This window comes from Protopterus annectens, chromosome 5.part0, assembly GCF_019279795.1.
Source record: "Protopterus annectens isolate FY-2018-M chromosome 5.part0, PAN1.0, whole genome shotgun sequence".
Classification (NCBI taxonomy): Eukaryota; Metazoa; Chordata; order Ceratodontiformes; family Protopteridae; genus Protopterus; species Protopterus annectens.
The window spans coordinates 705,037,679-705,064,559 of NC_056735.1; the positions used below are offsets into that span (position 1 = coordinate 705,037,679).

The following is a 26,881-nucleotide window of genomic DNA, read 5'->3' on the forward strand; positions in this document are numbered from 1 at the left end:
ATGGTGTAAAATAATTTAAGCATTGTGTTAGTAGTGCAAATATAACTGTTAACTTTAAAACTGAAGAAAAATGAATGCATAAAACTATCCATAGGACTGTTGTTTTAAACTGATAACTTCTTGAATCAGGAAGAGAGGATTTCGGCATAGATTAGTTGTTATAGCTAATTATGTCATTAAATGTTGTATAAAAAAGAGGGTTATAGCTCTATGAAACCAAAGAAGCTCGTCCCTCATACTCGGAGTGGAAATGGCTGCCAGTAACGTTGGTTCTAGGCATTACAGTGCAGTAAGGAAGAATTGTTGTTAACTTTTCGGTGGTGACTTAGGCATCTTCCTTTTAAATGGATTAAGGTGGACAGACTCTACAAGATACCAGCTGAATGTTACGGACTTATTTTTGCCAATGCAGGAATGAATTATTGAATTTTTTTGGAAGTAACTGTTGCCTAGTTTATGGAAAAAAGATACTGTATATCTCCCTTTTATCCAGAAAGCTATTTTGGTGTGCTATATTGAGTATGGGAGTCTATGCCACTGCCTTTTGTATCATCGAAAGAAAATGAAAATTGTTAGGAATCCTTGGACTTTGATGTGTTATGGGTACAGTACATTTTTGTCAAAGTTCCCAATCCTCAAAGAATTTTCCAGTGTCAGAACTGATCAAGTACATTTTGTCATGTACTGGAGAAGTGAAAGTGGGCCACATCAAATATTAAGTGTGACTGGGTACTAATGCTAAAATGTTTGCTTGTATTAAACTTTTCATCACTGGGTTGAGTATGTGCTTTTACTAATGGTTTCTGTTTAAAGTAAGAGCTAGAGAAAGAGTCTGTGTGTGTGAAATGCCCCAGTTGCTATATACTGGTGGCTAGAGAGAACATGTACATTGAACCTTTGTTGTAGGTGGCAGGGCCTGAATTTCCTACCCACCACCATTTTTAAAAGCTTGCAGATTTTTGCCTCATATTTGTTCTGTTTGGTTCCTCATAAAATCTGTGGTTTCTGTATTATTGCTTTCTTATATAGTCAGTAGTGCAGTGGTGCACTGCTAGCATTGTTGCTTGACAGCTACAGGTTCTCTGGTTTGATTCTTGGCTGGGGTGCTTTCTGTGTGGAGTCTGCATGTCCTCCCATCTTACTAAAGCATGTTTCTGTCTGGGCCTCTGTTTGGCTTTTGTTCCAAGTCAGACTTTCCTGGTTAACAATTGTTAAATAAATAAAAATAACAGGCATTTGAATTTCAGACTTCAGAAAGTACATGTAACACAAAACCTTTTATTCTAGCAATTTTCTAAGTTTATAACATGGATATTTTTAAATTTGTCCCTATTTTTGGGACTGTATTCCCCCATTATTGGCTTCATCTAGGTTTTTTGTGCTAAGGTTGAGAGCTATGGTGAGAACTGAATTCACTGAATATGTTTGGGGGCTGTATTCCCCCATTACTGGCTTTGTTCATGTGTTTTTTGCTAACAAGTTGAGAGCTATGGTGAGAACTGAATTTACTGAATATGTTTGGGGGCTGTATTTCCCCCATTATTGGCTTTGCTCAGGTGTTTTTTGCTAAGAGGTTGACAGCTATGGTGAAAACTGAATTCACTAAATGCTAGCCATTTAAGTTTAATTTTATTCTAACAACTTTCCAACATTATACAAACAATGTTTAAAATGTGTCCCTGGTTTTTGGGCTTTTGCCCCCCCCCAGTAAATCTTGGCTTTTTCCAGATTTCTTGTGCTGCAAAGTTCAGAGATACAGCTGAGTGTCGAGTGGATTTTACAAGGAGCTGAGAGCTGCAGGGGAACAAAAGTTTAGTGCTGCTTATGCTGATTCTACTTGCATTGTTAATAGCACAACAGGTAATGTACTTGCTTTTGATGTAGAAGGCTGTGGGTTCTACTCCCACAGGAGGTAGATGTATTACTGATACTGTACTGTGTTGTAAAGGGGGGGTGGATGCTGCAGTCCTTTTTGGTGAAGATACCCAGTAACTATGAACCTGTTATCAGTTTGCCATCCATTCCCTATTGCAATATTACTAGCTTATCATTTTTTTAATGCAACATAGGCAATTTATTCCTCAAGGGCAACAGGCACTGTATTTGTAGATGAGACAATGAAATATAAAGTTGTTTGCTAGCAGCAACATCTTCATTAGTTACAGATTTCTTTAATGTTGAATTATTTAGATGACATTTACCTCTTCAGGGATTGTGCATATTTACTGATACTGGTGGACTGTAGAAGTTTGAGTAGACTTTTATGATGGAAATGTTCTGAATTGGGAAGTTTTGTCATTATTGGTGCATGCATTTTGTTTCATTGTTTACTGGAAAAAATTTCAAAACAATAAATGTAAAACGCCCTTTAACAACTATACTATATTGTACAAGGAATACAATTTAATACAATCAGGAAGGCAAACACATGTATGTTTCGTGTGCAAGGGGCCTATGATTTGAAAACATTCCAAAGTCCATCTTTATCTGCTACCAGCAAAATGTATTTTTTTTGAATGTGGGTTTCAGTGCTGTTTCAATGAATGTGAGTTTCAAGGGCAGAGAAGTTTTAATGCTAAGTCTATTTTCATTGTGAGACTGCATTGCTTTGTTCAGGAGATATCTATTAGTATTTGTGCTGTAAAATGCAAAATAAAACTTTTAATCAAAATCATCGCAGATGTAAAGCAGTATGCACATTACAGTGTTTATGGTAAATGGGGCAAAATAACCAAGGAATGGGACATTGGAATGGCTGCAGGAGGGAGGCTCCATTTGACCATGATTTTGTGAGGGGGGGAAGGGCAGCCAACTCAAAGACATCCCCAGCTGAACTATACCTCTCAACTGTCCAAATTTTTGCAGAATTAATAGATTTTTGCTTCTTATTTGTGGTTGGTTCCTCATAAAATTTGTGGTTTTCTGGCAAATCATTTAGGAATGAAGTGACTAAATAATGACAGACATTGAGTTTCAGATGTCATAACCTTCAGAAAAATGCATGCTAAAGCAAGACCTGTTATTCTATCAACTGTCTTAAGTTTATACGAGAGCAATTTTTAAAACTGTTTGTATGTTCCCCCAATATATTTGGCCTTGTCCAGATTTCCTGCATTACGAGGTTGAAATGTACATGCAAATAAATCACTTTATAGAATTAGGAATATCCAAACCTCTCAACTGTCCTCAATTTTGGCTCAAAATGTTGCTCTCCCCCTAATAATCCCTCCACAAAATGGCAATTTTGGAAGAAAACATGCAGGGTTTACAATTATAAATAACTGTAATGATTAGAGTCATAGATTACTTTTATTTCATAAATGTATGTAGATTCTCTTATTTTGTCAGCTGTTCAAGTTAACAGTACTAATATTAAAAAGCTGTCCCCCCTTTGACAGGTTCCCAACTGCATTGTGTGGCAATTTTATATTTTTGCACCACATTTTTGGTCCATTTTCCATAAAACTGTGGTTTTCTGGCAAATTAGTGGCTAATCATTAAAGATTGAAGTTAGAAAATAATGGCAGACATTTGAGTTTCAGATTTCATACCCTTTCAGAAAATTCATACTAATGCAAGACCTACTACTATTCTATTATCTTTCTAAGTTTATAAGAGAAATATTTAAAAACTGTCGTTATTTTTGGGCCTGCGTCCCACTTCTTTGCATGACTTTGCCCATATTTCTTGCTTTGAGGTTGAGAGGTATGAGTGTCAGAGCCATCACCATCAGCCAGAGACATTTCAAATTGTGACATACTTGTTGCTCCCCACTCCCCCATGTAGTGACTCTGGATGTGTCCAAGCAAGGCAAGGAGCAGTTATGCAGTGTAAGTGTGCAGAGTATTCCCCCATACAAGGTAGACACAAGTATGACAGTGGCTTTTCATCTCTCCTTGATTCTGCAGAATGTTCTGGTTTTCTGTCATATTTTTATACTGTTGTTTTATGCTTCTTATTATTCAGAAAATACATGCTGTCGCAGTGCCCTTTTGCTCTGTGTTTAAGTAACAATGCTTTAATGATCATCAGGTAAGCTTGTCTGAGATTGTAAGATGCAAGTAAGCTTTAATAAGAATACTTTTAAAGAATTACCAACATTGAAAGCCTTTTTGTTGTTGCCATGCAGAGAATATTTACATAACTAGATAACATATAGGCTTGGGTACTGAATTGCATATGACAGTATTTGTAATAAAGGACATGATTACAGTATTTTCAGAAGCTCATTACATTTGTTGGAGACTTGCAATCATCTTGCAGGCTGTACCCATAAACTAAACAATGCCAGTCTATCATGTGTGGTCCATAACTTGTGCAGTAATCCTTTAAGCAATTTATCTTGTGCTTGTTTCTTGTTTGCTGTTCATTTTTTACTTTGATCATGTCTTCCCCATGAAACAAGTAGATTGTTGTTGTCAGGCAGCAGGTGTTTTTTGGATAAACATTTTTACAAGTGGGGGTATCACAGAGATTTCTACTTTCAACATGTTACTTGGTAATTTTATAAAGCTGAATATAAATTATAATTAGAACTGCAGTGCAAGGAGAAGTGGTTTGAGCTGAGTGCTGCTTGTTTTTTTTTTTATACTTGATTTTGACTGGCATTCCAGTAACGTATTTAAAAATTAATTTATTTTTTTCATGCCTCAGAACCTTTGTGTTTCCATCTAGATATTAAGTAAGCTGTTATGTAGCCAATGCATTAAAATATTTTTTTCTTCTCCACTTCATTTTGTTTTTATTGGACTCTCATAATGATGGTTTGGCACGCAGGGCAGCGTATTTAATTAAAGTTCCAGTTGTTGTGGTTTTGAGCATAGCGCCACCCCTTTCTAGTTGGCCACACCCCTCCCCATTGGCCCCACCCATTCAGCTGTCTCATGCAGCCCCCCTTTAATTTGAAGTCACCAGCCGCCACTGCATCTGTCCGTAAATGTGAACAAGTACCTTTTCATGTACTGCCTTACTCCCCTTCTTTACTTACTTTCTTACTTATATCAAATTATCTTCCCTGACTTTCTCTCTAAATATACCATAAAGTTTGTTTTTCCCCCACTTCATATTGCAATTCCTGTAAACTGTGTAAAATTTCCCTAAATATTAAATGATCGTCATATAACTTGTATCTATTCTTAACTAATGTTTTATATTATGTCTAGTTTGTTATAATTGTTTAAACTGCAGATCTCTGTCTTTTATTTTTGAAGATTGTAAAATTATTCGTAAAATGTTTTGCAATAATTTGGAGCTTTTCTCCCCAGGCCTCTACTGAATATGTGCTCCTACTCAGCTCGACTTTCCCGGTAATCAAAAGCGTCAATACTTAAACAAACGAGCAAACATTGGCTCTAGGTGATTTGGTCACATTTGACTAATGTTTATGTGACACCCCCGCCCCATGCAAAAATGTGGAAAAATGCTGATGATAACATCTGGAGAATACAACATCATCTGTGCATGACATACATTACACCACATCCCTAAATATGTAATTCAAATAATCTTCCAGTATCTTTATATGCAGACTAGATCCCTCTTACATGCGAAGTAATGGAATGTGACCGACAAGCGCATGATGACCATTTCACCATTCCTAAACAACCTACTTAATCCAAGTCAGGGCTGCGGGGGAGCTGAAGCCTTTCTGCAGGACAGTGAAATTAATGCTGTGCTGGGCGCCAACACGCTGCAGATCACCATACAATAAAGAGTGAAACACACGCTAACACTTACACTCAACCCGTTTCCGATTAAATGGTCGTGGTGTTCTAAAGTTCAGATATGCACCTTTTAATTTGATACAACCCCATTTTATTAACCATTAGCTCCATTGACAAAATACTGCACTTACTCATAAATTCAGAAATCCATTATTTATAATTTGAAATAATCCCCTTTTATCAGCCCCTGGCTCCATTGAAAAAACTATTGCACTTACTCGTAAATTTTCCTGTTTGCCTTATCATCTATCAAAAGAGGTTGCAATAAACTTACTTCAGTTATGCATAAGAAACAGAAGTTAAACATAGGAATTATTAACGTTGATGATTAATGTATTCGCGACAAAATAGCATACAGACTGATGCATTTTATCCAATTAGTTCAGTCCTACTTGTGGAATAAAATGATTCTTTATAACATGGCTGAAAGTAAGGTAATCTATCCCATACCAGATACTTATACCCTGTCCTACAGAAGCTATTTTCTTTGCTGAAATGTAGGCAGCAGGGCATGTATTAATGTTATCGCACAAATGTATTCACGTATTCTCATCTCTGCAAGGCATGGCGTTTCGGAGTTGTGTACTCAGAACAACTAATTCAACGTACCTTTGCGAACCCCTAGCTTTTGCACCGCCTGCCGCGCGCCGGCCCCCTCCCCTCCCTTCCCTTCATTGGGACTGCTTGGCGCGCGGGCTGCTAGAGCTGGGCTGCTGGCTTCTTCTGCACCCGCTCCAGCCCCAGAAGTAAAAGAAAACAGCTACGAGTGAAGGAATACCAGCTGCAGATCTATGATGGCAGTGTTGTCCGATTCCTATCAGTGACGGCCAGACACAAAGATAGACGCCCCAGTCACTACTTCCTAAACGTTTATTGCACTGTTAAGGTCACAGAGAGACTTCACTGTTGCCCAGCAATAAACTTTTGCACTAGCAAGGAGGGGATTCTAGATGTTCCGTGGCCGTAGGGACTGGATTTGTGCGCGGGACCTGATTCTGATCTGTATAAGGAACGGTATTCGTATCAGCAGCAGCTCCTTGGTGTTCTAAGTCAAAGCATTTCCTTGTTGTGGATGTTAACTCACGGCAATGGGAGACTGTGCGTTTTTCGAGAAATGCATTTCCACTGCAGTAAGTTGAGCATTTGACTGCTGGTTGACATCAAATTAACAAATGGCATCATGCTTCACTTAATGCAAAATACATGCAGAATTCAATCGGTCTTCTGCTGTTAAAAAGTGTGCATGAACTTCAGGGCAGACTCGACATGATTTTTGAAGGGCTGTTAGCAACAAATATTTTTATTTTTTGTGATACTCAGGTAGACTGTAGTCTGTCTAGCACCGCAGTTAAAATATGTCTCTATTAACACGCAACTTGACTAATCCCCGAACTGGTTAGGTTGAGCCAGGACCCCTGCATTTTACTACTTGTTGTGTTACTCAGAAAACATACATGGAAAATTACAATTACAAACGTGGCAGATGCTTTTGGGAAGTATTAATAAGAAGTTTGGCAAGGTGCGGGCATCTTGTTTCTAGAGTTTTGTATGTGATCAAGTTTGATTATTTTGGTAGGGGCTTCATATTCACCCGTTCATATTTTTCAAAGCAATCACAGTTGTAACCTGCAATTTAGCAGCATATTATTTGTATAGTTGTATGAAGTATCTTTTTGACATTTCTTTTACTGAAACTTCTAGCGATATGAATGCAGGCAGCTTGAAGTGATACAGTGTTTGAGAATCAGTTGCAATTATAAGCACAAGTTGCGTGTATGCGTGTGTTGGGCTGCCTTGTAGCTAGATGAGTGTTGCTTAGTCAGTTATAGACGCTGCGCATAGGATGTTCAATCACTTCAGCTATCTGAGAGATCTGGCTATTTGCATGGTTTAAATGCTTTACCAAACTGTACTTAAAGCTGCTGAATTCATTTTCAAAGAACGTTGCGATTTAATTTGGTTGTCTTAAACGTGTTTTTACTAATAAGGCTTCACTCGTAAGCCACGTCCTTATCATTATCCGTATTTGTTGTAATTATCCATGCAACGCGTGGGCCAACTGTCAGGAACACTTTAATTTGTAGTTTCTTAGTTGTTCTAGATGGCTGGTAGGAACTAAAACACAGCCAGCGAGCACGATGAGTTATTGCAGGAGGAACTTAACTGAATTTTTTTGTTTTCTGCTTTTTTTGTTTGTGCGAATGAAGAATTTCCAGCTGCTAATATTATGAGTTTCTGACAATTGTCATTTTTTATTTTGCTGATTAAGAAGTTTCTCGAGAACCATTTCTGTCCATTTAAGTACAAAAACAGAACATTCCAAATCTTAATATCATGAGCATAGGATTGCCACTTTTTCAAATGCCCAAAGTAGGACATTTTTTCTAGAAACATGATATTTTGCAGGACAAAACATACCCACGGACAGTGCAAAGGACAGAACTTCACTTTTTTGCCAACATAAACGTTTATTCTTTAGCATTTGAGTTGTTTATGCTATTTCCTATAACACTTAAGTGTTTCAGATGCAAAATTATGGTTTTATGCAACTGTTAAAGAAAACATAGGAGACACTTTTTTTGTCCTAAAATCGCAGGGCATTTGCCATTTTTATTTTTTTTTCCACAGGACACAGCTGCCCAAATAAGGACTGCCCATCTCAGAGAGGGACAGGTGGTAACCCAACATGAGCATCATTACACATTTTGTTAGCAGAAATGTTTTGAGGTTTGTTTAAGCAGCACTCATTCACATATAGAGATGCAGCCACGTTCTCCTGTTAAAAGAGTTATTAGAAACACTGCAGTTGATTTTCCCCATCATCGCCAGACAAGTCGTTGTGATGCTGGTACCACTTGCCATAATGTATTTCTGTTCACTGAATCCATTTCAGAAAACAGCTGTTATCCAGTGTTGCTCATGTTCCCATCTGGTAGGGACTGTGGCCAGATTCTAACCTGCAGCATTGGAGCAAATAAGTCATCAACACAGTTTCACATTACTTTGAAGTCAAAATCACAGTGTGGTAGCTCTATGTTAAGAAGTCTGTCTCATTTCTCTGGAGTTCATTGCTGACCAGTCATCATTTAGGTGGACCCTACATGTGTCTTGGCTGGGTACTCTGGTTTCCTTCCACCTATGCTTATTACGTACACATGCACACTTGTCCCCCCCCCCACACACACACACACAGTCACACACTTAGTATAACTCCATTGAGCAGTCCTACCTGCCTACTTAATGAATGATGGACTAAACATTTTCATGCTTGTAAAAGCTGAAACCATCTTTCTATCCTACACTTTGATGCTGGAGTCTCAAATTGATTCTTCCTCGGATATATTTCTTTTGCAGGGCACTACTGCACCACTGGCTATTCATTACGTGATTTTTTTTCACAAAGTGAACACTAACTTTCCTAAAGCTGTTTTCATTTTATCTTCTCTCCGTGGAGTGATTGTGACTTTAAACATATCTTTCATGGTGACCTTTCTTTCACCACTTTGCACAATATGCTTAACCTCATAGGTTTGAATCTCCATCCTATGAAGTACCATATTTCATTCTTTAAGATAACTTTAGCAGTTTTCCGGTTGCTTAATACATTGTCTGTTCCATGCAGTCATTCAAAAACAATGCAGTGACTAGTAGTGCTGGGGATGTTTTGCTAGTTTTCACACACGATTGCACCTCTAGATTGCTCCTATGACATCTGTGCTTATTTGCCTTAGAAAAAACATAGTGGAAGGCCCCAGGCATTTTATCCTTAAAAATCTGCTGCAGCAACCCCCAACCTATGTTATATAGTTCTGTATCCTTAATATTGTCACTCCCACTTTTTCACAAACCATATTCAAGCAATGTCATCCAATCATGTCCTCATCAATGCACCCAGAGTCTACTGTTATTATCCTGTGTTTACTGCAGCTCTTGCTATGTTTCCTGTATACTTGTTCTGTTGTGATTCCCTCAAAACTCAGCCACCCCAAAGCTACCACAAAACATTAATTAACTCATATATGCTCTTTATCTGAGTTCTCAGTGCCTTCATTCCATTCTACTTTACTATAAACATTACAGTTTACTCAGCTTTTTTATCCAGCTTTTATTGCATATTTCCCTACAATTTATAGTAACAAATTGCACTGTGAACAATAATGTGCTTCACAGTTGACTGCTATACTCCATGTTTCATCTTTCTCTAAATCTGAAAGATATTCAACTTATTATGTTCTTGTAGCTACAAACACCATGGTCAGTCCAACACAGGACTACTGGAATAATGCAAAATGACTTAAAATCATGCAGAGCAGTGCAAGAAACATACAGAAAAAATGCTCATTATTCACGCATGATTTGCCTTTCATCATCATGTTCTTTGGGCAGTCACAGAAGCTTGGCTGAAACCAGCATATGCTGAGAATTTAGGTACTAAACACCTCTTCAGAATGGCAGGCAAATGAGTAATGGGGTTGCCTTACTGGGTGAAAATCCTGCTTTCTCTCAGATACCCGAATACCTAGCTGTCCTTGTCACATAATAGTCATAGTCATTAGCAAAATTAATGAACGATGCTAAGCTATTCATCATGAACAGCAGGTACATTCCCCCTGGTCAGATGAATCTAGAGATGAAGAGGCTTTGCAATGGCATGGACCTCATATCAACTCAGAAATTATAACACTGGATGACTTCACAGCTGACTGGAGTCTACCTAGTAATTACTCCAGCTAACCCTCTCTCCAGTTATATGGCTTTGTTCAACTTATTAGTGTATCTGTTACCACAAAAAATAAAGTGGTCTATGTCTGAAGGTTCACTTCAGTGAATCTTTCTTCACTGAACTCTAACCATCATTCATTCATTTTAGCAAACATTCATATCCACAAAAAATTATGTATAGAAAGGAAGCAATTTGCCAGCAGCACAAATTTACTCTTTTCCTCACCGTAGTGCATTATCGGAGTTGGTATATATAGTTACCTAATTTCCATGTTTACATTTTTTTTGATGAGAACGTTTGCAAAAATGAACATTCGATGCTTAGGGTTCAATGAAGAAAAGTTTACTGAGGTGAACCTTCGATGAATTAATATAGACCCAAAATAAAGTCTTTTAATGGAAGCATAACTTGATTGGACTCTCATTCTCTCACATAGATGTGTATTGCAAGCTGGAGTTCTCTTTGACTGTGTAAGCATCCACCTATCAAGATTCATTATCTGGAACTTTCCAAGTTACACAGAATTCAAAGATTCTTATTTTTGCAGAAATGTGAAATCTCACCCATTAATCACATTCTGTAAGGTGTACACAACTATGCAGTCTCCCCTTTCACCCTACTTCAAGCAGATCATTTTAAATATACTAGACACATCTGCACTCCTGTGAATCAAATGCATATATTTCTTTACTTTGCTGTAGATCATTTCTGATATTAAAAAAGATGATGGCTGCAAGAGGTCATCTTGGGGCAACACACTGCAAAACAAAACATGCAACTGGTCTCAAATTGCAATACAAAACATAGGAGAACATACACAATTTACCCTGTGAACTATTTTACTACATTGGCTAAGAAAAGGCAACATATAAAAAAGAGAAAAAAAATTAGAGAAATATTGTTCATCTGTTCTACCCGGGTATTAGTTACACCCCTCCCCTTCCAACCACAAACTGAACCCTCGATCACTGAAAGATGTGTCTGTCATTTCTATGATTTGATTGAAACATGTATATCTTAATTCTCTGTCCTGTACATCACTATGTCCTCCTCACCTCTGGTCTGTTCCACAATTCATAAAGTTCATACAGCCACAGTCCTCGCACTAATCAAAAATTCAAACATGATTCACTTGCCCTTGACAAATTTACACTCACATGCATACAAATTAGAACCTAGTCTACAACATGCCCTGTCACTGTTTTTACAAATCGATCAATCAAAAAAAAATAAAGGTACCTAAATGCTAGAAAAACTCAATTATTTCACTCCTGCACATGGGTGGGTTATCATCTTCAATAAACAATTGTTGGGTCAATAGCTTTATTGTCTAATCTCTGAAGAAATCTTAGGAAAATATGTACAAAAGCAGCTAAGATAATGTACTTTTTCTCAGTTTTCAACACTCATCATGCTTTGTCTTCCAGTTTTGGAACAGTTACTGCCCTCCAGAATACATTGAATATATCAATGAAAGGCTTTATTGCAGTAAATTTGATGGCTAATCCTCATGGTTTTCTCCAAAGCTTTCAGTGTGGTTTCTCAATCATGGTTACTATAGAACCCTTAACTATCAAAGTCTCTTAAATGCAGTCAGGTAGTTTTCAAGTTATACAAATAAAAGAACACATGCACTAGATGTACAGTAAAAGTCTTACTTTTCAATCAGTGCTAAGAGTAGCAAAGGATCTCTACTTGTCTAACTCTTATTTGCTCATTATGCTATTGATTCAATTAGCCATGTTGGGAATACTAAACATATTCAGTATGCAGATGATTCAACCATTTCTACATTTGATAGTTTTCCTGAATCCATAAGATCTAACCTAAGTATGTTTCCACTCAGTCCGGACCTGGATAAAAACATGGTTCTTCACTTCAGTGCCTCAGAAACTAAATCTGTCCTCTTCTCCCTTAGACCATGTGTTTTATTTTTCAGTAGCAACCAAATGTCAACATGCTCTCCCACACACACACACATACATCAGTGAGCAGTTTGTAGACTCAGCAGTTCAGCTATGGCACATCTTTGGGATGTGGGAGGAAACCAAAATAGCCAATGGATGCTCATGTAACCAGAAAGAGGACGTGTAGATGCCACACAAAAGACACCTCTGCTAAGAACCAAACCACAAAATCAAGTGCTATGACACAGCAGTGCTAACTGCTATGCTACACCATCCCTGTCTTCTGTGATGCCCCCTGTTATCAGACCTGAGCATCTCAGTAGTGCATACTGATTTGCGATGCAAGTTAAACTTTAGTCTCGTGAGATAATACAATAGTGCACTATAAATGTACTCTGACTCTTCCTGCTAATACACTGTTCACATTTTTGTTTCATTTGGAGCTTTTGTACCTAGGTTACCTCTGTAAATGGGCCTCACCTGATAGGGCTTATCCACATAAATATATAAATACATAAAATAATTGGTAATCCCTTTTTTGTTTTGTTGTGAAGAATGCAGTAAAAAATGCAGCAGTCTCATGTAAGTCTGGTTGCATCTGTTTTTATACACTGCTGTCATTATACAATCCTCTTCAAAAAATAGACCCATAGTTGCATGACAAAATTAACTTTGCAAAACATGTTTACTTTTTACTACCTTAGATTTAGAGCACAGGGTGTACATTGAAAATCAGGGACAAAAGTAATTCCACTGTTATGCCATGTAATAATTGAAAAACATAGCTCGTGATTTTGAGAAATTTAAATGGAAAGCTCTGAAATTTAAAATTGTCATTACTTCGGGCTATACCCCATATGTAATGATACTCTCTCTCACTGTGTAGTATTGCTTATTATATCAGAAGTATATATTTGTGCTGGCTATTTTGAAAAGTTTAGTTGATTGACCCATCATAACACATTCCATAGTTAAGCATATCTGCCATGGTAGTAAGTCTGGTTAAAATTTTGAATCTCTGCACACAACAGGGCATATAGTAGTCATTTGAAACACCACCGAGAAGTTATGTTTGTAAGTACCACTTGTGCACATCTCACACACTTCACTTCAGTACATCCAATAATGCAGGCTTTGTAATCTGGTCAGTGTTTATTTTTAGACTGCTTTCTCAGTTAATACCATAAGTGCTGGACTTAAAATAATTAGGAAAGAACACTGGCTGGAATATGATAGCAGAGCCATGTTGTTGGATATTCATTTGTTTATATACAAGAATGCTTTTCCAGTAACACTTTGTTTAAAACGTGTTAGAAGTATTTAAATGACATTTTCTATGTTATCTACACAGTGGTAGTTTTATAATAGATGTTATACTGCATTTTTGTTCCAGGGTTGCAGAGATGTTCTAATCTATTTTTTTTATTTGAAAACAAACAATATAAACACTTCTGCACAAATGATTGAAATGAGATGTATGCTGGCTTACTTGAAAGCGGCTATGTGTGATGTTTTTCATATTATTTACCCTTTTCTAGAATGAACTGCATTGTCACAAAAGTATAAATACATAAAAGCATTACAGTGAAAGCTTCACTTGAAATGAAATGTTGTCAGCATCTGGAATGTTTTGCAATAGTTAACATGCACCTGGAAGTTGTCCTGAAGAGTGCTGGTACTAAGAAAACACAAACAGAAGTACAGCAAGCAGTAAGGGAATAGAAAATGAACCACTTGTCAATTTGTTGTACAAAGCAATTAATGCAAGGCCTGAAAAAGTTGTAAACATGATACTGATTAGATATCGAATGTTTAATTAAACAATTCTCATATTGTATGCTGGTTGAGCAGTGAATTTTAGGGCCTTTACTTTTGTGGATTCTGTCATGAGTTAAAAGTGTTGTATATTTTATGGTTTTGCTACTAATGTTCAATTGTGCAGTTTCCTTTCTCTTGACTGCAAAAATATTAGAGAAAAACTGTACTGTCCTATACTGTGAATAAGTTTTATTGTATTGGTCAGATATGGTATAATTGTCATGAAAAGTATGTGTAAACCCAGCATGGTGGATGCAGTAGCATGATATTCTTTAGTTGCATAACTCCTAATGAATGCTTTAAGGAAAAACACAGAAACAGCAGTACTGATATTAGAACTTAAATATGTCATGGTTGCTAAGAAGCTGTGTCAAGAATTTCCTTTTTTCTGATTGAGGTACTGCAAAGGGAGGCAGAAGATAAAGTCACGTGTATGTTTTTCATTATTTAGCTTTGTAGATTTGAATTGGTCTGATAAATTTCTGTCTTGTTATAACTGATAAAAGTGAAAAGTAATCTATCAGTCCTGTGTAGTAAGTTTAGAATGTGTTTCAGATAATTTAAGTTCTTCAGAGTTTTACACCTAAAGTATTAACTGGTGTTCAGCAGTTTATTTGAAGAAAGGGTCATTAAAGTGAGCAAAAATAGGCATTATTACTGAACACAAGAACATAAAACATATTTTTAGTCAAAGGCCTCAACTTTCAGTTGTAGATGGGGAGGGGGGCACACTAATATACTCTACTGTGCAATGCTTGACATAAACCACAGGAAGAAAGCATTTCAGAAAAAAATACAGTGAGTGCATTTTGAAATTTTTAGGCTGTTAAATGAGACATTATCTGTATGCAAACCATCTTAATGTGCTTCCTTTTCAGTATGATAGCATGACTAATTCCTGCTCAGGAGGGACGTGCTGCGTCAGAGTAAACGTTTGAAAATAATTCATACTCTGTGTTTCTGAGGGACACAATTAAACCTTCCTTCCTAAGTCAGGAGGGTTTTAAGTTCAGTCTTAAGCAGGTGATATTCTCTGTGAATGCATATTAGTTGGTTTAATGTTTCCAGATCTGACTTGTACAGTGGAAGAATAAACAACATTTCAAACTGGCATTTATTTTTCTTTCTTTCTTTCTTTCTTTCTTTCTTTCTTTCTTTCTTTCTTTCTTTCTTTTTGCTCTACCCGTAGCACTGACCTTTGTCTTTCTCTTCAAGTGAAATATATATTTATTCTTCTACCATTGGTGCCATGATATTCTGATGTTTTCACTTGGCAGGCAGGTTCCACTGTTCATAGTTAGTTACTAGGCATGCAGTTTCAGATACAATTAATGATTCGGATTCCCAGCTATCACCGAGTACTGTTTAATTTAGTGACTTGCTCAGTATAGCACACTAGGCAAATGAAGGCCAAGGGAATCAAACCCTGTGCCGCAAGAAGTAGCTTGTTAAAAGCTGATAGGCTTAATCCTGCATGCCAACTGCTAGACAAAGTAAACAACCTTGGGGGAATATGAACCCACAACTCTTCCTGATTAACTGTACAATGCACTTCATTTACAATTTAAGCTACAGAAACAAAGCATGCATCCCTGAGGAGTCTTGAAAACACAACTCTCCCCATAGCAGCATGTAAAGCACTTCATTTACAAGTTTAGCTACAGCAGTTCAAGGAAGAGGTACCCAAGATTGCTAAACCAGAATGGTTAAGAGCAAAGAAAAGGGGACATCATACTAAATCCTAGGAATGGATTTTAATTACTGTTAGATAGAACCTGAAAGTTGAGAATCTCCTCACTTCAAAAAGACAAGCATGTAACAGGGCTATGTATCTCACCATGTTCTCATTCATGTAACTGATGTATCTCCTCTATCTGATCTGTGTAGGTGTTACTCAGTGAAGTTCTGCCTTGAACTGCAGGAACGTCATCTTCCAATCTCTAGAACTGCGTACTCCAGGTGTGATGGTTTAAATCCACCATACCTGTCCAGAAGGAGACCTGGTGTCAACTGCTGTTTCGATTTAACTCCCCCACCATCCATCTGGCTTCTAGCTCCCGAATCACAACTAAATCTCAAAATGCATTTACAAGAACTGCATGCCTAACTACTGGCTTTGCAGTTATTTAGAAAAGCTTAGTACGGTTTTTAAAGAGCCAGAGTCTTTTGTAGTCTGTTTTTATTATGTATATCCTTTTTTTTTTAAATCTTAACAAATTTATCAAAGGTTATTTGCAGACTGTTCAGCCAGTGTACAGACAAGAAGATGAAGAGTAACTATTATGTATGCTGACAGATAATTTGATAGACAGAATGACAGACAGATAGGGAAATACTTTAGAATAGCCAGTTCAATCAGCATGTTCTGGGGATGTGAGACAAAACCTGAGTAATAAAACAAGGGATAAGTTAACACAAGGAGGACATGCAGTCTCCCACAGATAATAACCAGACATCAAAACTAAACTCAAGATCTGTGAGGAGGAAGTCTTAATTCTCAGCCAATTGATGTCCATTTTTTTATGAAATGGAATATAGACACACTGGATAATGTGTTGATAATGGCCTGCAGCTATTTCAATTCATTTATGAGGGAGATCATTATATGCTTTGAAGAAACTCCCATAGAGCCTTGTAACTGCATTTGAAGCTACTTTATTATGAGCACAGATAGAATATACTGTGTGAGTAAGGATTGAGCCATGAGTAAAACTGCTGGACACGTGCTCTCATTTTATATATGGAATAAGATTCAAGGGTTCAGTTGTATGAAGCGACTTTTTGCGCTCAGTACACCAAATTACCCTGGCTTTCCTTATAGGTGGTAAATCAATTTCTGGGGAATATGGCATTTCAGTAAACACAGATAAAAAATGCACAGGTGAACTACTTTGTCTAGAACTGGAACACAATCAGTCCCATTTGTGGCAGGGTTCACGGCCATTGCGTTTATCAGCACTGCTAAGTAGGCCAGGTGCTGAGGCAGTTTTTAAGCCTTTGTTATATCTTTATTATAGCACTTGTCTTGGCTTATGGTGGCCCATCAGATTCTGTATTTGCACTATAGTCTCTTGTGTGGAGTTAGAAGACAAGTCAGTACTGCTGAATAAGTCATACTGTAGACCTGACATAACAGCATAGTCAGTGCCCCAAAATAAGGCATACAAAGGAATCTCAGACCCTACCCTGATGGGACTGCTGCATATCAGCAAGTCAAGTTCAACTCAAGTAACCTGCATGGGTGACCTCAACCTGGTTTGTGACATCAATAGGACATGTTGGCTGGACAGATTTGTGTCCCAAAGACTCCCCCTTTTGTGGAAAAGACTCCCTTTCCATGTAAAGCAGAGTAACTTATTAAACGTTTTTAAGCACAACCTGGATAACTGGATGGGGAACAGAAAATACACCCCTGGGATTCCACCTGTGTCCCTTCTGGACAGTGGCACAGGGTGCTGACTTGTTGGAACATGGGATACATTTTTGGCTAGGCTTCTAAGGTCCACAGGGCCAATAGCCTAGTAACTTCCTATGATCCTATGATCCTATATCCTTCATCAGAAGAGGCATTGCTCATTGATATTGCTGGTCTAGGTCTTAAATGGTTATAGTGTTCTGTTTAAGACAACTCTGAATTAGTCCCTTGGACTTGCTATGAGACTGACTATGTTTTATAGAATAGGATCATAAGGTCATGGAAACTACATTGCAAGTACGTTTGAAGACCATGTGCACACTGCCAAATACCACTCTCATGATATATATGTCAAGTTGGGGATTAAGTTGCAAGTACCCATCTGTTTGTCATGATTAGCCTAGAAACAGACAAGAGTGCCATTCTGCTTAACATGCAGGGACAATTTTTTCCAGAGATGGGACAAGCATTGAGCAATGAATCTATTTCTTTAAAGTGTTGTATTTATGTATATGTTGGTTGAGGTTCAAATTCTTGGTTTTGGGGTTTGTGTTTTTATCCACAACAGTTTCTGGAATATACTTTGGACTGGTCTCACTGGTAGCCCAAGGATAAAAATACATTTTCTTTATGAAGGATCTGACCTTGTCATATTGAACCTTTACAATTGCTGTTTGTTTTGTACAGTCCAGCTTAGATTTGCTTTCAAGTCCTGATTGCAGTGGTGTATTGCTTAGAAGCAATTGTGTAACAATCTCTCCTTTTGTGCACTACAAGTTCTATAGTTTTGCATTTTTTTAAATTTATTTGCTAACGGGGTGACTGAACTGTTGCATCTAAGACCCTTTTCAGCCATGACCTATACCAAAAAGACAAACGTAAATGCAGTTTATAGAGAAAGGTTAGAATAGCCAGTCAATCGCTATGTTTTTGAGATGTGGAAGGATGTGGGGCTATGTGGAATAAACCCCTACACATAAGGATAGCTTACAAATCTCTATGTAAACAATGACCATAGGTCATGATTGAATCTTGGACTTTTTTGGTAAAAGGAAAATTTATATTTTATCCTCAGTTTCCAACATAGAATTGATCTTTATTCATACCTGACATAGGTCTATACAAATCTATGCTAACCCATTTATTGCAGAGCACCCTGCAACACAAAGGAAATATATTTTTCTGTATTACGTAAGAAAAGGTTATTTTTTTTCAATGTAAATTAAAATCATCATCAGTCAAACTACATTCAGGTGGCCAGTAAGTTGCTTAAAGTCTTTTGACATAACTAATGGTAGCCTGAGATGTGATTTCAGTCATATAAAAACTTTAAGCTATTTTTCGTATGCATCTAACACTCTCATGAGTATATTACTCATAAAATGTCCTTTAAAATCAATACATAATCTCTTCTAGATTCCACCTTGTAATTCCTATATGAGTAATAGTGCCTGTCTTGGCACTGTCCACTCTGACATGGTAGAGAAGCCTTCAACACACTATGAATTTGTTTTTGTAGCTTTACCTACCAGACAACATATCTGGTGTTTTTATTTTAAAAACACTAGGTGACATTTATGGAGTACTTCCAATGCATTGTTTCTCACCTTATTGGGAAAGGTAACTCAATCTCCCCCTAAGACATAATCGTTTGCCACTCTAATGTGTATGTCCTTCTGTAAAACACTTTCAGGATGTCATCAGCATTTGCTCTGGTAGAGCTGGGCCAGCCCTTCATTAGAAAACGTACTTAACATCCATGACAGTTCAGATCGACTCCTGTTACTTGTGCAGACAAACATGCCTTAACTGGAATCTCCTAAAAGTCTTCTTCAGTGACGTCATTTACATACTCTGTGACTCCCTCTGTGATATTATGTGAATGTTCAAGTAGTGGAACTTGATAGTCATTCAGTATTGCCATGTTCCATGGAACTTCTGCACTCTGGTTAACAATCATAAGCTGACCATATTATATCATATCTCTGAACTGATGGTACTACCATGGTAAGCAGAGTTTTGTGCTCAACATATAACTTATACAAAGGTTTATGGTTAACTTCGACTTGAATTTTCTACCCTAGAGATTTTGATGGATTTTTTTTTCACACAAGAAATTAAAGCACTTCCTTCTTGCATTAAAGTAATCGCTCTCAAGGTAAGGGAGTGGCTGGATAAGCAATTGGTCTTTTATGGCCTGAAAATGTGATGCTGTTCATTCACTGTGCATATGCTGTACGCTGAGGCTTCACAAGCAGGTGATACCAGTAGCTTTCGGTTATAGCACACTGTGACCATATCACAAATCATCATTCCTTAATGTTTTCTGAAAGCATTTTGATCATGCCATTTTAATTAATTTGACCTATTTTTCATCAGCAAAAACTATATTCTCCAAAGAAATTAATCAAGTCAAATAACACTTGTAAATGTAATACTTGCACATCTGTTGAGGGATGCCACAAGAATGTTTTGTACAATCTCTGTGGAAGGCTGTATGCTCTTCTATCCATAATGAACTTAAGCAGGTTGTATGCATCTCTTCTTTTCAATCCTTGTATCTATGATGACCTCAAGCATGTTGGATGTGTGATCTTCGCTTCGTCTTCTGTGTCACTGATGCTTAAGTCTGAATGCAAGAGCAAACAAGAATACTTGTGGCTGATCCCGTGTCAAGGAAAAATCAATGAACATTAAAATCATAGGTGGACTGACAAGCAGACCTCTGGGAATGCAATGCAGTATCCATACATGCATAAGACATTTGACCATATACTTCCTGTATTTACTGATATTTACTTTACATGGCATTGTATGCATCAATTCTCACCAATTGTTGCAGTGATGTACATGATACTGGCAAACTAGGGATGGCGAGAAGAACACCCCTGCAATCCTTCCATAACATGTTTCAGGTACCATTTACCAGACATATTATTTCAGCTTTCAGTCCATCAGCTTACAAATGTTACAACACTTATATCTAAGTTCTTGAGATGCTCACTTTCTGTCTTTCTGGTAATGAGATGAATGACCAAATAAACCCATAGCCAAATTCTTGAGTGCGCCATTTCTTTTGGAAGATAGGCAATACAGAACTCACAGCAGATGATAAAATATTCTGCATGAACAGATGTCAGTGCATATTAATCATAACATATTTTTTGGAATCATTATTATCATCAAATATTTGTTAATAAGCAGTGACTAGACCTGTTTTAGGAAACGGACCTCCACTACTTAACATGACCATTATATCTTTCACTTTCATCTGGTGATGTGTCTTTCTGCTTGCAGTCTACAGTCATTTGTAATCATCAAGAACACACATTTTATCATCCTAATTTTTGTTTTCATTTTCTTTACAGCAAGAGCAATCCGAGCTACCCATTTACAATGCTTCACTAGACTAATGACACATTCTTTCTCAGTTTTTCAGAGTGCTTATTCACCCTCCCTCGCTACAAATTATAAGTGTCTATAGTTGCATGACGTGAAGTGGCATCATGCCTCACCAGAATGACAACTTTAATGTGTCATTGTGCTGTTGCAGTTTCCTCGAGTAAAGCTTCCTCATGAAATTCAGTTATCTCTTTCACTGATTTAAACTCTGCAACATTCTTTAACTCACAGACTAAATTCACTTCCAGTTTAACACTAATTCCTGCTTTCTCACACACAAAGCTGGTCCTTCAGCGTTTGCCACAGCTAAAAGTGAATAGTCTTTCTTTTAATGCATATGGTAAAGGTAGACATTTTTTCACACAGCACAGGCTCATTATTACCTGTGAACATTTTTTGGATTCATGGCAGTAATTAGTAAGCATTTCTAAGTGAACAATGTATGAAACATTGATTTAGGTGTGATGGACATAGATCCCACAATAAATGTTTCTAAGGCTACTCTTTTAACATTTATAGGTAGACACCAATGATTATTTCTGTTTTTGATAACTTACCAAAAAGGTTGGTAATTAAGTATCACTAATGCATGCAACATTACCTGTCTGTATATAGTTGGTATTTTAATAATTTTATTCTTGTCTTCTAATTGTAATTTGCTGAAACATGCACATTTTATTTTCCCAGATTTTCAGAAATGTAACATTTAGCTTATTTTTAGTTACTGACTTAGCAGCATCATTTTTGCTGTTAGTCCAATAACAATTTTTTTTTACCTTTTTTAGAATTGGTGTGCACTTCAGCTATCTGAATAGTACAAAGCTATGCCTGGAATAGTAACAGTTGCTTAACTGATTCCACAAATACCAACAGTCTAAAACCAACTTGTTGAAGTCACTTTCAGTGAGCATTGGAGTAAGGCTTTTGAAAGGCTGTATCTCCATGTGGAGGGGATAACCCACACCCCCTGGACATACACACATTTTATACACATACACACACACACACACACACACACACACAGATATATATATATATATATATATATATATATATATATATATATATTCATGGAATCATGGAATGCACAGTAGTGGATTGAAGAGACAATGCCACTGTCAATGAAAAGTGTTTCCGCAAATTTACCACTGACAGCCAACATTCACTTAAAGAGTGCACAATGTCTTGGCACACTCACACATCAACTCCGGACAGTCAGCATTCATTTAAGGAGTGCACAACATCTTGGTACATTCACACTTCACACCGCCAACAGTCAACATTCACTTAAAGAGTGCATGATGTCTTGGCACATTCACACATCACACCCCGGACAGTCAGCATTCACTTAAAGAGTGCCCAACATCTTGGCACATTCACACTTCACACCACGACAGTCAGCATTCACTTAAAGAGTGCACAACATCATGGCATATTCACACTTCACACTTCACACCACGGATAGTCAGCATTCACTTAAAGAGTGCACAACATCTTGGCACATTCACAGTTCACACCGCAGACAGTCACCATTCACTTAAAGAGTGCACAACGTCATGGCACATTCACACTTCACACCGCGTACAGTCAGCTTTCATTTAAAGAGTGCACAACATCTTGGCACATTCACAGTTCACACCGAAAGAGTGCACAACGTCATGGCACATTCACACTTCACACCGCGTACAGTCAGCTTTCACTTAAAGAGTGCACAACGTCTTGGCACATTCACGCTTCACACTGCGGACAGTCAATATTCACTTAAAGAGTGCACAACATCATGGCACATTCACACTTCACACCGTGGACAGTCAGCATTCACTTAAAGAGTGCACAACATTTTAGCACATTCACACTTCTCACCACGGATAGTCAGCATTCACTTCAAGAGTCTACAATGTCTTGGCAAATTCACAGTTCACAGCATAGTGTTTGCCTTCAGGAACATAGTTTTGTCTTATTAGATCTCTTACTGTAATGAACAAAGTGAAATATTTCTGCAGTTGGCAGACTATAGGCTCAACATGCCCTTTTAGCAGTTAATTATTTACTCATAAGATTTCATTTTAGGTTTTTGTGGCTGAATCATGTTTCAAAATAATCTGTATGTGGAGAAATCCTCAATAGTGAATATAGTTACCAAGTTCCTCTATTGTTAACTTCAAAAAATTGTCAGTTCTTTTTTTTTTTTTGTGTATGCATACTTTGACTCTGACATGGGTTTAAATTGACTGAGCTTTCCAGCTAAAACATCAAAATTCTTACTGCCACTTTTTCTAAAGGGTATGTTTTGCAGTTTGAAGAAACTCGCACAGAGCTGATAACTGTATTGGAAGATACTTTACTAACAGCACAGACAGAACATTGTCTGAGCACAGTCAGAGCACTAACTGCCCTACCACTGAGCACATCTGTGCATGATCTATGCAAAGATCTGCACAGATCTCACAGTCACCTTATATATATATATATATATATATATATATATATATATATATATATATATATATAGGTACATGGGTTCACTTTAATGGAGATACATCCACTCCTCAGCACGACACTGTCAAGGAATGTACTTCTGACAAAAAGCAGAGGCATATTCATTTATAGGTTCATAGGTAGGTACTAGGCTATTGGCCCTAGTGCCTATACAAGCCTATCTAAAAAGGTACCCTGGCTTTCGCCACCCAAGAAAATTATTTTCCTGTTCCCCTGTCAAGCAGAACCACAGAAGTGATCCCCGGTGAGAATTTCCTATTACCCATCCAATCATCAAGATTTTTCTTGAAGAGATCTAATGAGGAGCTCTGTTTGACATAGATAGGTAGTCTGTTCCAGAATATGGGAAGTTTCTGGGAAAGGAATCTATTCCTCCAGCTGTTCTGTTTATTGTGGTGAAAAAGTTTAGGTCTCTAGAGTGTGTAGCTTGGAGGGACTGGGATTTCTTTAAGTGAAGCATGTCCAACAACTCTGGGTTTGACATAGCTTTGTATGTTAGGCAGAGATCGCCTCTGAGCAGGCGATATGCGACAGAGTAAAGCTGGAGTTCTTTGAGTCGGTCTGTGTAAGGCATCTGTTTGAGGCCAGTAATTCTCTTTGTGAGGTATTTTTGCGGCCTTTCCAGTTGTTGTAGATGTCTTGCGAGGTACATACCAAAAGGGGCGTTGTACTCTATAATGGGTCTAATGAGTGATGAGTAGAGGGGAACAATGACCTCTTTTTTCTGGATGAGAAACCTTTTGTGATGAGGTGTGACACGTAGAAGGATTTTCTGACCAATGTGGTGATGTGATTATCAAAGGACAGACTACTGTCCACCTGTGTCCCAAGGTCTCTTATCACACTTTTGGTGTTAGGTAGACTACCACCTATGTGGAAGTTCATGGGTACAGAGTTTTGACCAAAGGGGATGACAATGCACTTTTTGGCATTGAGCTTGAGGCCATGGCTTTGACACCAGGCATCTGTCTCAGTGAGGCCCTTTTGTAGGATGTCCACATCGTTAGGAGTTTCGATTATGGCTCCTAGTTTGCAGTCATCTGCAAATTTAGTTAGCCAAAGATCTTCTGTGTTAGCCTGTACTTCAGAGAAGTAGATACCAAACAGGAGAGGACCCAGAACTGAACCATGTGGTACTCCACTTGTCACTGGTCTGAAGTCTGATTTGGAGTCTGCTACTTTCAAAGTGTGGGTTCTGTCAGTAAGCCAGTTGGCAACCCATCTTGTGACATAGGGATTTATATCTAGTTTAGTGAGTTTATCTATAATTCCAGAGTGGGAGATGGTGTTGAATGCCTTGTTGAGATCTAGATAGGCTGTGTGAACCACCTTACCCTCATCTATGGCTTTGGTGACTGCTTCAAAGACGTCTATCAGGTTTAGGAGACATGATCTGCCTTTTACAAACCCGAACTGTGTGGGGTCCAGAGTTTGGAGATTTCCAATGCCTTTGTTTATGTGTTCCATAATGATATGTTCCATGGCCTTGCAGACCAGGCTCATCAGGCTAATGGGACGGTAGTTCCCGGGGTCTGTTGTGGCCCCCCCTTTGTGGAGTGGGATAACCATCGCGGTGCGCCATTCAATGGGCACAAAGCCTGAGGTGACGCTATGATTGAACATGATACTTAGGTGGCGGTGCCAGTTCATTCTGTAGTTCATGTACAAGGCAGCCTGGGATGTTGTCAGGTCCCATGAATGCTGTGTTCTTGGCTTTGGAGAGTGAGGTTTTTACCTGTGCAGTTATGATTACAGGGACTTTGCATTCTTCCGGTATAAAGATGGGCCTTTTAGAGGGTGAGAAGGGGGTAACGTTTGCACTGAACCTATCTGCCAGGATTTTGGCAATATCAGTTGGTTCTGTATATTTAGTGTCATTGTGCTGTAACTCAGAGCAGATCTGACTGTTGCCATTGAGATTCTTGAAATATCTATGGAATGCTTTGTGGTTGTCCTTAGAATCAGTGGTGATTTTGTTTTCATAACTAGCTTTGGTGGATTTTATGAGGGATCTCAGCTTCTTACTGAGGCTGACCAGGGAGTTCCTCCAATCATCTACTCTTTTTTGAAACAGTTTCTTTCTTCTGTTTTAGAGTTTGTTTAAGGCAGAAGACCACCAGATTGGCTTCCTTTTTTTGGAGGATAGCATCTTGGTTCTGTTAGGGATAGCATGATCCATGCATGCGTGTAAGTGCTTATAAAGTGCATTTGTGTAGGATTCGGCAGTCGTACCTCTATTGCTCATCTGCATGGGTGTCATGAAGTTTGCCACTTCTGTCTTAAGAAGCATGAAGTTGGCTTTGGAGAAATTTTTTATGGTTCTTTTCCTAATGGGGGGGGGGAGCGGGATGTGGATGTCTAGGGTGATTAGCTTGTGGTCAGATCTGACCAACGAGGAGCTGACCTCTGGTGTGGAACACCTATGGCCCATGTTGGTGATGACCAGGTCTAGGATATTGATGCCCCTGTTGGGGGTGTGGATAAGTTGATCCAAGGTGTTGGAACTGATTTCCAGAAAATGTTGAGCAAAAGAGTTGGTACACGAGTAGTTTTCCCAGTTAATAGTGGGGTAGTTGAAATCACCCATTATTAGGGTGTTGGGTTGTACCTTAATATTTTCCAGTGTATGAAGAAAAGAGGAGTGGGAATCATGGAGCATTGTGGGGGGTCTGTAGAAAGCTACAATCTGGATTGCGGTTTTGCCCAGAGTTAGTTGAATTTGGATAATCTTGGATGCATTATGCTGAGCAACTAGCTTGGAGGTGTGGATATCCTTAATGAATATGGACACGCCTCCACCTTTAGTGTTTCGGTCCGGGTATTGTGGCCGAAAGGTGTGGTATGAATTATAGCCTGGTAATGCAGGGGTGCTCTCTGGAGCATTGAACCAGGTCTCTGTCACTGCACTGAAGTCGATGTTCTCCATTTTAAGGAGTACCTCGAGTGAGTGCATTTTGAGGTTTAGACTTCTAGCATTGGTAGCATTACCCTCAGATTTTGCTTGCTTGTACCTGTTACGGTGGTGAATTTGTCATTTGAACCTTGCCTAAAAAAGGCACTGTAGGGGTGGCAAGACCCCTAGTCTTTTTATTGTGGTTCTTTGCTCTACTTATGTGGTTCACAACAAGGACGCATTTTACTTTGTACTAATTTTTATATTTATATTCTTGAAATGAAGAGGGGGAATCACATTGCAGTATTTTAAAATACTGTCTGTGTCCACTCATACTAAAGGTATGGTAATGCCATGGTCATTTTTTTTTCTAATGTTGTAATGAGTGTACATTACTTTATTTTATCACACTGAGATGGCATTTTGTTTTAAAATTATATGTTAGTAAAACAGCAAAATTAAATATGTGCCATAGGTAGAACATTATAGATTAGTGGGTGA

General features: G+C 38.0%; 1 protein-coding gene across 2 annotated transcripts in view; it reads left to right on the plus strand.

Moving 5' to 3' along the window:
• The first annotated feature begins 6,347 nt into the window (after positions 1–6,347).
• Positions 6,348–26,881, plus strand: part of ARHGAP6 (Rho GTPase activating protein 6) — a 1,747,989-nt gene continuing 1,727,455 nt past the window's right edge. The window contains exon 1 of one of the 2 annotated variants that reach the window (XM_044072553.1): positions 6,348–6,853. In XM_044072553.1, the coding sequence (XP_043928488.1) occupies positions 6,812–6,853 (42 nt within the window). In that variant the 5' untranslated portion in view covers positions 6,348–6,811. The remainder of the gene's footprint in view (positions 6,854–26,881) is intronic. The other variant, XM_044072552.1, reaches the window with a different exon arrangement.